Below are 13,800 nucleotides of genomic sequence, written 5' to 3'. Positions count from 1 at the left end.
GCGGCTGGCACAGGGCGAGGGACGGGGTCAAGGGCTGGGGCTGGAGAAAACCCGCAGCGGGGTCCGCAGAGCCCCTCGGAGGGGCGGCAGCCCCACAGACAGGGCACGGCAGCCTCGTGCGTGGCGTGGGCTGGGGGCACCCGAGGGCAGGACGCGTGGTGGGGGGGGACAGAGCCCCCCAGGATGGCAGGGGGGCCTTGGCACAGCCCCGGCTGCTGTTAACCATTAAGACCTCGCTCCAGGCCCCCGCGATGGCACCTCCCTGGTGTCACCGTCCGGTGGCTCCTGGCACCCACGTCCATACAGCTCCTTGGGGACAGGTGGGGGACACCCCCTGCAGCAGGTGGGGGATCCTTCGCCGTGCCCAGCACCCTACAGACCCCATCCCATGCCGGTGCCCATGGCCAAGCCACCGCGGTGGCGGCCTTTGCCGGCTTTTCCCGGTTGCTTGGTGCCCTCTCCTGGGGAGCAGAGCCCGAGGCACGGCCCTGAGGCTCGCTGGCACCCCAGGACCCCTGACAGGGGCACAGGGGACACGGGATGGGTGGCAGTGCCAGCTGGCGTGTCCCCGCGTCCCCATGGAGAGACACGGATCCTGCCCCTGTGCCCCACGCACCGGTGGGCACCCCCAGCGGGTGACACTGGGTGACACTGGGTGACACCGGCTGTGGTGGCAGCTGGGACACAGCTGGGGTGAAATTGGGGGGGTTCTGGGGATGTGGCACCCCACTGAGTACTGGGGGGGGGGGGCTCTGAAGGAGGAGGAGGAGGAGGAGGAGGAGGAGGAAGGATGGAGGAGGGATGGAGGAGGAGGAGGGATGCAGCTGCGGGCGGAGCCGGCCGGTGCCGCAGAGCCGCCTCCCCGGCGCACGCTGGGGCCGCCCGGCAGCGCCTGCGGAGCGCCCCCCGCTGCCCCCCGGGTGCCCCCCGGTGCCCCCCGGTGCTGCGGAGGCCGGGGGGCAGGATGCGAGCCCCGCGGCGGAGGTGAGGCCACGGGGGCTGGGGGCGTGCGGGGGGTCCGCGGGCACCCGTGGGGAGGTGGCTGGGGGTGGCCGCGGGGCTGGGACGCGCGTGGGGGCTGCGGGACCCCCCCCATCGCCCTGCCCGGCCCCTGCGCATCCTCCTGGGGGAGCCGCGGGATGGGGACGGGGCCTCATCCAGCACCGTGCCGTGGGGACCCCTGGGTGCTGGGCAGGGCGTGCTGTGCCACACGGCGGGGCCGAGCTGCTGGGTGGCACCGGGGTGGCACCAGTATGGGGTCACCGCGCGGGTGGGCCCTGCTGGGAGCAGTGGTGGCCCCACAGAAGGGCCGTGATTTGGGGCGCAGGCTGCGGGGCTCTCCCCATCTCCCCCACCTGCCCGCTCCAGCAGCAGCAGGAGGTGAGTCCCCAGCTCTGCGCGGTGCCGGGCACCTTGGGGACGCCGTCCCATGGGGCACAGCCTCCCTCGTGCACCCCGCTGTGGCCGTGGCCCTCGCCCCGTGGCACCCCGGGGTGCTGGTCCCGGTGCAGCCGCTGGGATGCTGTGAGTCAGCGGGTGCCGTGAGTCAGGGCCGCGTGGCACCCCTCGTGCCAGGCTGCCCGCGGGGCACAGGGCACGCTGGAGGTGCTGCCCGGAGGGTGGGGGGCCCCAGGGGTCTGCACCCCAGGGATGTGCACCCCAGGGATGTGCACCCCAGGGATGTGCACCCCTGCTCTGTTCTGTGCTCCAGGGGTGGCACAGCCGGCATGAAAGGGCTCTTGTCCTCCCGCAGCACCGCCCTGTCCTCCCCTTTGCTGCCGATGAATTCCCAGCCTTGTCCCCACAGCCCGGCACGGGGCTCCCAGTTTGGGTACTGGGGGTGCCGGCCGGGCTGTGGGAGCCACAGGGGCCTGGCACGCCCCTGCCTGGGTGTTTCAGCACCGTGGGCATCGTGCTGCTGGGCTCCTTCCGTGCCTCGTTGGGTGTCTGCGTGGGCGCTGTGCCCCCGGGTATCACAGCTCCGTGGTACGGGGTGTTTGGATATCGTGCGTCCTTGGGTATCATGTCTCGGGGTGTCACGCTTCTGGGAATTGTGCCTCTTTGGATTGTGTGCCACTGGGTGTTTGGCCTCCTCGGGTGTTGTGCCTTTGGGTATCGTGCCTCTGGACATGGCGCTTCCTTGAGAATTGTGCCTCCTCCTGCTGCGTCTTGACTCGGGTACCACGTCTGTTCGGATGCTTTGCCTCCGAGCGTCCTGCCTCCTGATACTCACCTCCAGCTGCCGTGCCTGCTTGGATGTTGTGCTTCTGGGTTTTGGGTCTCCACGGGCTTCATGCCTCTGGGTACTGAGCTGCTTGGATGTCACGGCTCTGGGTGCCTCTGGGTGCCTTTGGGTGCCTTTGGGTGGCTCTGGGTGCCTCTGGGTGCCGTGCGTCCTGGCATATGATGCCTGGCAGGGTGCAGGGCCATGCACTGGAGCCGTCGTGCTCCAATTTCCCCTCCTGGCAGGTTGTTCCCCTGCTCGCTGCCAGGCTGTGGTGCTGTGTGCCCTGCCCGTGAGGTGCCTGCGGCGTGCCCAGCTCTGGGGACACGGCCCTGGGGCACCCACTGTGCCACACGTTACAAAAACGTGGGGATTAGGAAAAGAAAAATACAGAAAGATTATTTTGTTTTATTTTAAGGAAAAAAAACACACACACACACACACAACAATCTGTTTTCTTTATTCTTTAAACCCCGAAATGACTCACGCTTCCCTGCTGAAAATAAACCTGATGGCGGCTGCCGCCAGCAGCGGGTGAGCCGCGATAAGGCGGGGGGGCACAGGGGTCCTCCTGGGGGGCACCCCGTGCAGCCCCCCCAGCTCCTCCCCATGACCCCAGGGAGACTTTAGGGGGGTTTTATTGGGGGCTCAGGTGGTCCTGCTGCCCGCTGAGGAGGGTCAGGGCTGCTAATGGGGCCGAAGTGCTCGCAGTCGGGCACCGCCATCTGCGCGGCCCCCGGGGGCTGGTGGCGGCACGCGGGAGCACACGCGTGCACACACGCACACACACGCGCCCTCACACGTGCACTGGCAGGCTTTGGGGTGACATTTGGGGTGCCGAGATCGCCTCCGCCACCCCAAAAGCGCCACGGCAGCCACCTGCAAACCCTCTCCAGCAGGGGGAGAAGCGAAAACCGGGTGAAATTTCCCCCTTTTGTGGGGGAACCGTGTGTGTGACGTGGGCTCCTCTCCGCAGGGATCCCTGCCACGGTGACATCCCCATGGCCAGCCGCATGGCAGGAGAGGACGCTGCGCCCCATGGGGACACCCTGGCAGAGGGGCCATGGGGTGACTGCGACGAGGACCCCGCGCCGGCCGAACCAGGGGGGACCCTGCACCCCCCGGGCGCGTGGCCCCATCCCGGCCCCACAGCACAGACGTGTCCCCTCCGGGACCTAGAGGAGGGTCCCCTCGCCCAGACGCAGACCCTGCGGGATTTCGAGAAGGTGACCACCTCTGGGGTCCTGGGTGTGCGTGTAGGATGCGTGCGTCAGCCCCAGCATGGGCAGGAGGGGACGGGGACCCCCCCGGTGCCGGTGCCGTCCCCGTCCCCGTGGGGCGCCGCGCTCCCCCTCGCCGCCCTCCTGGCTGACGGCCGGGGGCCGCCCGGGGCTCGGGTTTCACCACTTGTCTGTCCCCGCCGGGTTCCTCAAATAGCACCGGGAGGAGGAAAAAAAAGGAAAGGGGCCGTGGCGGGGGCACCCGTCACCGAGCTGCGGGTGGGCAGGGAGCGGCCGTGGCCCCGGCGCCGCCATGTGAGGGGTGCCGGGATGTGCCCCCCATGGAGCGCCGGCCATGGCTAACGGGTACCGCACGCTGTCCCAGCACCTCAACGACCTCAAAAAGGAGAATTTCAGCCTCAAACTCCGCATCTACTTCCTGGAGGAGCGCGTGCAGCAGAAGGGCGAGGGCAGCCGGGACGATGTCTACCGGCGGGTGAGCGCGCCCACGGGGACGGGGACGGGGATGGGGACGGGGATGGGGACGGGGATGGGGACGGGGTGCTGCTGTGTCCTGGATTTCCCCCCAGTGCTGTCCTTTTGTCAGGAGAGGGCTGATGGGGAGGAGATGGGGATAGGGACATGCAGCCGTCGGCACGGGACAGGGACACCGGGAGGGCACCGGGCACAGCAGCAGGGCTGGGGGGAGTTTGCTTTTTGCTGTCTTTGGCTTGAGCAAGGAGGACGGGGAGGGCAGGATCTGCCCCGCTGGTGGTAGAAATCCCGGTGCCCCCAGCACATGCTGGTGGGGAGCTGGCTTTATAAATAACCCGGCTGCTTTTCCAGCTGTCCTGGGTGGGTGGGCTCGGCCACATGGAGCCCCCAGTGCTACCGAGCGTCCCCAGTGCAGCAGAGGGGCCAAGAGCACCCAAAAACCTGCTGTGGGGCGGGGGCTGTGCCCCTGCTCTGCCTTTGATGGGCACAGGGAGCTGTGTGGGGCCAGGGGGTGCTTCCCCAGCACCTTGGGGTGGGTGTGCACGGGGTCACTCTGCGTCCCTCCGACCCCACAGAACATCGAGCTGAAGGTGGAGGTGGAGAGCCTGAAGCGGGAGCTGCGGGAGAAGCAGCAGGCACTGGACAAAACCTGGTGAGGCGCGGGGACGAGAACGGGGGGGGCGGCCAGCGCGGCTCCGCTTACGGCCCCAGTGCCAGCCAAAAATAAAGGGCAGCACCTGTCGGCTGGGGGACGTCAGGAGCCCTGCTGGGTCCCTGCTAAGGGTGCTGCGTCCTGCCATGGAGTGCCAAACTATGCCGTGCTGTGCCGTGCTGTGCCGTGCCATGTTGTACTGTGCCGTGCCATACTGTGCCATGCCTTGTAACACTGTGCCATGCTATGCCGTGTTGTGCCGTGTCATGCTGTGCCATGCCACGTGACTATGTGCCATAATGTGCCGTGCCATGCCGTTCCATGCCATATAACGCTGTGCCATACCATACTATGCTGTGCCTTGCCATATAATGCTGTGCCATACCATGTTGTGCTGTGCCATACCATGCCATGCCGTGCTGTGCTGTGCCATACCATGTTGTGCTGTGCCTTGCCATATAACACTGTGCCATAGCATGCCATGCTGTGTCATATAATGCTCTGCCATACCACGCCATGCCATGCCATATAACGCTGTGCCATACCATGCCATGCCATATAACGCTGTGCCATACCATGCCATGCCATATAACGCTGTGCCATACCATGCCATGCCATGTAACGCTGTGCCATACCATGCTGTGTTATACCATACCATGCCGTGCCATGCTGTGCCTTGCCATGTAACGCTGTGCCATACCATGACCTGCCGTGCCTGGCAGGGTGGCCGCGGAGAGCCAGTCGAACCGCAGCGAGGCCGCGCTCCGGCAGCACTATGAGGAGCGGCAGCGGGAGTCGGAGCACGTCTACGAGCTGCTGGAGAACAAGATCCAGCTCCTGCAGGAGGTGAGCGCCGGGGGCCGCGGCGGGGCCGGTGCTGGGGGCCGGTGCCGATCCCCGGGGCTCACCCGGTGCCGTGCAGGAGGCCAGGCTGGCCAGGAGTGAGGCGGAGCAGGCCACCGCGCTGGCCAAGGCCGAGGCGCAGCGGTGCCAGGAGCTGGCGGCCAGGCTGAAGGAGGCTGCGAGGGCGCAGGGGGACAGCGGGAGCGGCGACGGCCGCCACGACGCAGCACGGAGGTGGGTGTCATGTCCGACCATGGGTCCTGCGGCCCCTCACAAGCCCCACAGGGTGCTGAGCATCCCACTAGGGTCCTGAGCATCCAAGTAGGGTGCTGAGTAACCTCAGGGGATGGTGCTGAGCACCTCGGGGATAGCACTGAGCATCTCAGGGGTGGCACTGAGCACCTTCGGGGTGACATTGAGCACCTCAGAGATGGTGCTGAGCGCCCTGGGGTGGCACTGAGCACCCAGGGGTGGCACTGAGTACCCTGAGGATGGCAATGAGCACATCAGGGATGGTGCTGAGCACATCAGGGGTGGCACTGAGCACCCTGAGGATGGCACTGAGCACCCAGGGGTGGCACTGAGCACCTCAGGGATGGCGCTGAGCACCCCTGCCACCCCTCACAGGAGCCCCGAGGAGCCCAGCGGGGACCCAGCCGCCAGCCACCAGCTCGCGGGGACGCTGCCGGACCAGAATCTCGGCCTGGAGCAGCAGGTGGGCACTGTTGGCGGCGGTGGTGGCGGTGCCATGCCCGCTGTCGCGATATCGCCCGGTCTCTGTCGCCGACATCGGGCTGGGCTGGGCGGACTACAACTCCCGGCAGCCCCCGCGGGCGTGGCGCGGGCGCGGCACCGCCCGCCCGCCGCCATCTTGAAATGTGAGCCAGAAGCCGGGCGCCGCCGTGGCAGCAGCATCGGGGGTGGCAGAAGGGGAGGAGGAGGAGCGGGGCTGGGGCACGGCACTGCGAGGAGATACGGGGGGGGTCTGTGGGGAGATAGGGCGTGTATGAGAGGAGATAGGGGGCTGTGAGGGGATACGGGGTGTTTGTGAGGGGATACGGGGGGTCTGAGAGGAGATAGGGGTCTGTGAGGGGATACGGGGGGTCTGTGAGGGGAAATTGGGTGTTTGTGAGGGGATACAGGGGGTCTGTGAGGAGAAACTGGGGTCTGTGAGGGGATACGGGGTTCTGTGAGGGGAAACAGGGGGGTCTGAGGAGAAACTGGGGTTCTGTGAGGGGAAACTGGGGGTCTTTGAGGAGAAATTGGGGATCTGTGAGGAAATACGGGGTTCTGTGAGGAGAAGTGGGGGTCTGTGAAGAGAAACTGGGGTCTGTGAGGAGAGGGGACAGCCTTGGGCTGAGGTGGAGGGGATGGCGTAGGGCAGAAGGGCGCCGTGGTGCCAGGAGTCCCAGCGTGTGGCCCCCTCCCTGACGAGGGCGGCTGCGAGGTGCTGGGGGGCTCGGGGTGAGGGAGCGGAGCCCCGGGGGATGCGCTGAGGGAGCCGGAGAGGCCCAGGGAAGGTCCTGGAGAGCCCCCAGCAGCAGGCGTGGTGCCGGTCAGGAGGGAGGATGAAGGAAACGTGCCGGATTTGTGCCCGGGAGCTGTGCGGCAACCAGCGGCGATGGATCTTCCACACGGCGGCCAAGCTCAACCTGCAGGTGCTGCTGTCCCACGTGCTGGGCAGGGAGCTGTGCCGGGACGGCAAAGCCGAGTTCGCTTGCAGCAAGTGTGCCTTCATGCTGGACCGCATCTACAGGTTCGACACGGTCATCGCCCGCATCGAAGCCCTCTCCATCGAGCGCCTGCAGAAGCTGCTGCTGGAGAAGGACCGCCTCAAGTTCTGCATCGCCAGCATGTACCGCAGGAACAACGACGACTCCGGCGCGGATGACAGAGCCGGGGACGGGACTGTGGACCTCTCTAACCTGCCCGACGTGCGGTATGCCGCCCTCCTGCAGGAGGACTTTGCTTATTCTGGGTACGAGTACTGGACGGAGCAAGACGAGCACGGCCTGGAGCCCCACAGCTGCCACGCTTCGGAGGGAGCGAGCAACCGCCCGCGGCGCTGCCGTGGCTGCGCGGCGCTGCGCGTGGCCGATGCCGACTACGAAGCCATCTGCAAAGTGCCGCGGAAGGTGGCCAGAAGCATCTCCTGCGGGCTGTCCGGCCGCTGGTCAGCCAGCATGGGCAACGAGGAGTCCTCCGTGTGCGACACGGCGGAGTCTGCCGGTGCCAGAGGGCCGGTGGATGGGGAGAGCATGGAGGAGGGCACGCCCGCGTCCTCCGTGGAGTCCCTGGACACGACGGTGGAGGCCGGCCCGCTGCAGCAGAAGGAGGAAGATGTGGATAAGGGGGTGAAGGGGAACGGCAGATGTGAGGATCTGGCAGAGGACCGCGTGACCCCCAGCTCGTCGCTGAGCGGGAACAGGCTGGAGCTGGCCCTCAGCTTGATCAAGGGGTTAGACTACAAGCCCGTCCAGAGCCCGCGGGGCAGCAGGCTGCCTGTTCCCGTCAGGTCCAGCCTGCCCCCTCCCAAGCTCAGCCGGGACTTGGCAGATGGAAGTGCTGCTGGTGGCTTAGCCTATGCCGGTTCTGGGTTCCTGACCGCAGAAAGAAAATCCCTGTCCAGGGCTTCTTTGGGGCTTCCCTTGGAGCTTTCTGAGCTGCAGGAGCTGTGGGACGACCTCTGTGAGGATTATATGCCGCTGCGGGTACAGGTAGAGGTCATGGTGCCGCCGTTCGACTGAGCGGCGTCCCTGCAGCTCGCCTCTCGAGGCCATTCGGCATTCTTCCGTGCTGAGATAACGCAGATAGCCACGTGTAGCTGAACCAGGGGCTAAGAATAGGCAGCTCGGTCCTTTTTAGGTGTGCTCCGCTTCTCCCCTGTCATTCTCCTGTCATCTGTTTCCTCTTTGTGCTCAGGGAAATCAGCCTGCCCTCCCTTCCTCCCTCGGTTCCCCCTGCAACTGCAGCGTGCTGGCTGGATCTAAGGTCTCCTCGTGCTTTCTCACTCTCTGCTGAGAAAATCCCCATTTTCACTTCACCTTTCTCTTTTAGTGGATTTTTTTTACCCACTACTGAAGGGGAAACGTTAAGCTGCTGGGCGCGTGTTTTCTTTGTCCCCTGGTAGTGGCACAGTGTCAGCAACGCCTGCCTCTGCAGATCAGGCTTCCAGCCCGCCTAGCGTGCAGATCTGCAGCGCGTGCCCTGAGGAGAAGGTGTTTTCCTCGCAGGTGGCTGTAGGGTTGGTGCTCTCCATAATTGGTTTATTTTCCGAGCCTTTGAAAGGATTCATCAATTAACAGCAGCTGTTGCGGAGAGGCAACAAACGCCCCCGCCTTCGCAGGGCATCTCGCTGCCGGTACCTGCCTGGCTGGTAGTCCTCGCGTGGCTCTGGGTTGCCCCTGTTTTGCTGGCTTTAATGAAATCTTCATTAGCATGCAGTCAAAAAGCTGAACTTGTAACTCCGCTGCCGCTTTCCTTCATGAATAGAAGGCCTCAGTCAGCTTCAATTCAGGACCAGCCGTGTCAGGCTAATTGCATCCACATTAGCGGCCTTAGTGCCGCCTAATTCTCTAGGTAGCCTCAGGGATTAGAAACGGGCTTGTTTATTTCTATGGCAACTGTCGCCGTGCTGAATTACGCTCCCCATTCGGGGAGTGCTGCTTGCTGGCCCAGCTGCTCGTCCTGGGAAACCCAGCAGAAAATTGCTAGGGTGGAGCACAGAGTGCTTAAAATCAGATTTTCCTCCAGTGCGCAAAAGCATCGTGTTTCTAGCTGGTGAAGGAAGACAAAAGGCAGGGGGTAGGTGCTGCTCCTGTGTGCAGTGGGGCTTGCTGCTCCTTTTCACTGCTAGGGATGGATTCGGAGCAGAAAAATGGGCTTTCTTGTACCAAAATGTGGCACAGTCAGCGTGGTGTGCTCGCAGCTTCCCTCTGCATCACGCTTTGCCATCCTGGCCTTGGTGCTGCTCTGGAGGAGCTTTTCTAGCCTCCAGCCTCTGCCACCGAGCCGTCCCTGCCAGGGATTCATCCTGCTGTGTGTTTCACTGCCCATTTTTTGCCGTGGCAGCAGCAGCTGCTGAGCAGAGCCTGCCCTAAGGGCAGAGCTCTTAATTGTTTGGAGGGTTTTAACAGCAGAAAGGGGAAGCTGGATGCTGCTGGTTAACAAAATGATTCTCATGTGCTTCTTTCTACAGACAACATCCTTAAAAAGAGAAATCTCAAAGTCAGGTACTGCAGCCCAATGATTCACATGCATAAATGCCTGTCTGATAATGTGAAGGGAACGTGTAGGACCACAGTTCCCTTATCATTTTTTGGAAGCTGCAGTCTCCTTTAAACTGGCTGCCGTAATTTACGATGACCAAGAGCAATCTGGTGCCTGGGGCAGCTAATCTCTTCGATACCATCTTCCTGAGCCAGCAGATCTTCCCTTTCACCACCACAGCTCCAGGAAGACGCCACCAAACCCAGCCTCTGTCAGATGCACTCTTACAGCTGCCTCGGCCACCAGCACAGCACCAAGGGAGGCGTTGCCCTGCTGACAGCCCCTCTTTTGCCCACTGTTTGGTGCAGATGTGAGCTTGGCAGGCCTCGACAATGCAGTGCTTGTTGTTATTATCATTATTTTCTGAAGAAGTGTTCTGTTTCACGTAGCGTGCGCTGACATTGCTGGAGCTGTGCTGAGGAGAGGGCACTGAGGAGAGATTTTTCAGTTAAAATGCTGATGTAGGGTGAAAAAAAAATGGGGAGCCACACTCTGCGTGGTGAGAGATGGCTGTACTTAGGCACGAGGGAGGAGGCAGCTTGGGCTTTGGGACTTTGGACTCTGGAGCTTGCTTTGCCTTTCCCCTCCCAGCTTTTAGCTGTTTGCAGGTTGTGTGGTTTATTTTTCCTTGGAATTTGCAAATGGAGAGGAAAGGGTGGTGGTGGTGGTTTTTATTTCCCCCTCCTGCCTCTCCATGTTTTCTTTTCATCAGCCTTCTTCCAACATAGTTACTGTGGGGGAGATTCTAGCAGCTCTCCCTGTCTGAAGCCTCCTGGTTGAGCAAAGCCAGGATTATTTGCCGTGGCTGGTTAAGGTTTCACTGAAGTCTTAACAAAACAGGAGGATAAAGAGGAGCTGCTGGTGTCCAGGAGCACTCGATGAGCCTGGGGGTGGCTCTGTTTGGATGCTGCCATAAACAGTTACCAGCTCACTGGGCAGGAGACAGAAAAACAGTGAGAAGGGCTGACAGGGGATTAGTGTGTGCTCAGCCAGCAGGCCGTTCCCGTTCCCAGTACGTGGGTACGTCTCGTGAATGAGCTCTCAGCTGTGGCACCAAGCTGGCTACAGCTCGTGGAGCTGAAGGGAACCACGGCTCGGTGCTGGCTCTGTTTGTCTGGAGCTGCTAGTGGGGCACACAGGAGCCAGGGAGGTTCCAGGGATGCGGTTTGGGTGTGAGGAGCAGATCTGTCGTCAGCCTGCAGACGGTGGTTAGAGCCAGACACGTGCTGGGCTTGTGGTAAGGGAGTGAGGAGAGGCAGAGCAGGAGCAGAGCCTTGGGGCAGCGGGGAGCTGCTGGCAGGTCAGGCGGGGAGCAGCCGGGAGCCAACCTGCCACCCAGGAGAAGGGAGATGCAGGCAGCACGCTCCTCTGGAGGCACACAGGCCCAGAAGGACGTATTTAAGCCCACGCTGCAAGGTCTGTGAGGGCTGGCAAATAAAACAGAAGCTGCTGCAGGACTTGAGCCATTTCTCTCCTATTTTTTTTTCCTCAGAATCTACAAGATGAACGTCAGCAGCCAGCTCCAGGTGACCCCGCAGCCGAGGAGCACGCGTCCGATCTGCGTGCCACAGAGCTGCAGGGCAAAATCCAGCAACTGGAAGCTACCAACCAGGTATTTCTGTGTGTACAGCAGGCTCACGAGGCACAGAATTTTCCCCTGGCTCTTGGATTTGCATGGGCTGAGCAGGAGAGAAGGGCACCTGCCTTCTCAGACAGCTGCCTGCTTTTTCTTTTTTCTTTTTGCAAACATTAAGGGAGATCAGCACAGAGAGGGGTGCTGCTTTCATTTAGCTTTAATGGCCCTAATGAGTTTGCTAGAAAAGCCAAGTTGTCTTGAAACACATCAAATTTAGCATGTTGCAAGGGGTAAGATGTTCCTTCTTATGCTCTTGAACTCTCAGGTAAATTATATCCTCTGGGAAAACGGATTAAATGGGAGTAAACAAACAAAAACAATTAAAAAAAAAAACACAAACACCATTGGAATGGGATGTTTATTTATAATGTGGGGACATTGTAAGCTGTTGGTGCTGCCTGGTCCACAGAGGTTGACAGAGAAATAAAAGATGTAGTTAATGCAGCTGAAGTGTTTAAAGGTTTTAGGGGGAGTGTCTCTAGAGAAGAGATAACATCACGAGTGTGTAAACTAATGAATAACAAGAAGAGATCATATGGCAGCAGCAGCTTTTTAAGAAACCGAGGCTTGATTCAGTTCCAGGGAAGATGCTTATCATCTTAAGACTAACAATACCAACAAGCAGTTGCTTAAATACACAAATTACGTTGCTCCTATTCATCGTGGTGAAAGCAGAGCATCCTGAAACTGTTAGCGATAACGTCACTCTCGTTAGGCAGAAATGTCTCGGGCAGAAGTTTCTCAGGTTGGAAATCAGAGACAGGTTAGTGAGGAGTTCCCCTTTGCTCTGCAGCCGTGCTGTTGGCGTCCTGGCACGCTTTAGGTTCCTTTGTGCTGGAGCCAGGAGGCTGGATAAGCCTCTGATCTGATCAAACGTGGCATCACTCCAACCAGCAGTTGCTGCAGCAGTGCCTGGGTGATGGAAGGAGGCAGGAAGAGAAGGGGCTGCAAGGTGGGAAAGGTGCAGCTGCAATGTTCTGGGGGACCCCAGATGCAAAAGGCACAGTTTTTGGAATGTACAGCTTCTCCTCATGTGGCGCTGTGTTTTTTTGTTGTTGTTCAGACCTACTGGGAAATGTTTGTGCTGAAGCAGCTCTTCCTTCTTAAGGGAACTAGGAATTGGGAAGGGTGCTGGGCAACGCTGTCCCACGGTATGTGGGAGGCAGCCCGATCTGTGAACCCGAGCACGGAGCCTCCACCCTGCACATGCAGGCTGCATTGCAGGGACTAGAGGCACTGAGAGAGTCTTGTGCAGGAACAGCAGAGGTTGTTTATGCACTGGTCTCCACCCAGCTCAAACTGTATTTACAGGCTCTGGAGGGTGGCTTGTTTATCTTGACCTGGTGAATGCCTGGGCTGTAGGGACTTGAGCCAGGGTGTTTATATATAGCATTAATTAGGCAGGATAGACAAAACAACATCTTTTTCGTGTGCAGTTGTTCCAGGAAAAGCTGAATGAACTGAATGTTGAGTTAAAATCTGCCCAAGAAACATCGCAGAGACAAGACCGGACGATTCAGAGTCTGAACGAGGCCCTGAAGAGCAAGGAGAGTGAGGTAATAGGATTGGACGGGCGGGGTGGTGCTCACTGAAAGAGAAGCGTGCTAACCCTGTAAGCAGCCACTGGAAAGAAATGCGTAAGCCATCGCTGTGCATCCTGGAGCTCGTGAAATCATTTCTTGAGAAGGTCTTACTGTTGTGTGGCGCTGCTGTGTCATAACTGTGCTGGAGGCTTGGAACTGGGAGGGTTTGTGCTTAGCTGGCCGCTGACTGGGCTTCCCACCCTTTGTCTCGCAGACAGAAGAGCTGTACCATGTCATCGAAGGGCAGAATGAGACCATGGCCAAGCTGCGGGACATGCTGCACAGAAGCCAGCTGGGACAGTTGCAGGTACGTGCTGGGAAAGCCCGAAACACATCAGGTTTGGTTCTGCAGGGATCCTGAGTTTTAAATCCTTCTTATGAAGTGAATCCCGAGTTTCTCTGTTTTCTTTTCAGATGTCAGAGAGCCCGCCCTCGACTCAGGAGCAGCAGGCGGCACTGCTGGACCTTCAGAACACGCTCTTCTGCACCCAGCTGGAGGTGCAGAAGCTGAAGAGAGCTCAGCGCCAGAAAGAGCACCAGCTGGCTGAAGCCAGGAGGGCAGCCCAGCTCCTGGAGACCACGGTGCACGAGGAAGAGCAGCAGAAAGAGGCAACCTGGAAACACAACCAGGTATGACAAGCACTCAGCCTGGAACTCTCTGGGGTGGCAGGGGGTTAAGAAGCATCAGTGCTTTGCTCCCATTCATCGTTTCTGCCTGCACCAGCCTGGTCCCTGTCTCAAATGTGTCAGGGGGGATTCTCCAGCCTCCTGTCTGAGGAGCTGGAATCAACAAAGGCGCTTGTGCAAATGTCCATCTCCTCTTGCAGTGTTACAGAGCTAACCTCTGCTGCTGCAGGCTAGCTGTGATTGCCTGTAAG

At 60.7% G+C, this 13,800-nt stretch overlaps 1 protein-coding gene across 4 annotated transcripts in view; it reads left to right on the top strand.

The window, feature by feature from the left end:
• The first annotated feature begins 877 nt into the window (after window positions 1-877).
• The window catches only part of LOC116491923 (myomegalin-like), a 29,911-nt gene continuing 16,988 nt past the window's right edge, over window positions 878-13,800 (top strand). The window contains exons 1-11 of one of the 4 annotated variants that reach the window (XM_032192291.1): window positions 878-984; window positions 3,201-3,450; window positions 3,830-3,940; window positions 4,515-4,591; window positions 5,314-5,437; window positions 5,514-5,668; window positions 6,062-6,149; window positions 11,196-11,315; window positions 12,776-12,895; window positions 13,137-13,229; window positions 13,337-13,552. In XM_032192291.1, coding sequence (XP_032048182.1) covers window positions 965-984; window positions 3,201-3,450; window positions 3,830-3,940; window positions 4,515-4,591; window positions 5,314-5,437; window positions 5,514-5,668; window positions 6,062-6,149; window positions 11,196-11,315; window positions 12,776-12,895; window positions 13,137-13,229; window positions 13,337-13,552 — 1,374 coding nt within the window. In that variant the 5' untranslated portion in view covers window positions 878-964. Of the gene's footprint in view, window positions 985-3,200; window positions 3,451-3,799; window positions 3,941-4,514; window positions 4,592-5,313; window positions 5,438-5,513; window positions 5,669-6,061; window positions 6,150-6,505; window positions 8,152-11,195; window positions 11,316-12,775; window positions 12,896-13,136; window positions 13,230-13,336; window positions 13,553-13,800 lie in introns of those variants that run through there. The other 3 variants (XM_032192292.1, XM_032192289.1, XM_032192290.1) reach the window with 3 other exon arrangements.

This window comes from Aythya fuligula, chromosome 8 (genome assembly GCF_009819795.1).
Source record: "Aythya fuligula isolate bAytFul2 chromosome 8, bAytFul2.pri, whole genome shotgun sequence".
NCBI lineage: Eukaryota > Metazoa > Chordata > Aves > Anseriformes > Anatidae > Aythya > Aythya fuligula.
The sequence above is the reverse complement of the archived record's forward strand: the minus strand, read 5'-3'. Positions and strand labels throughout refer to the sequence as shown.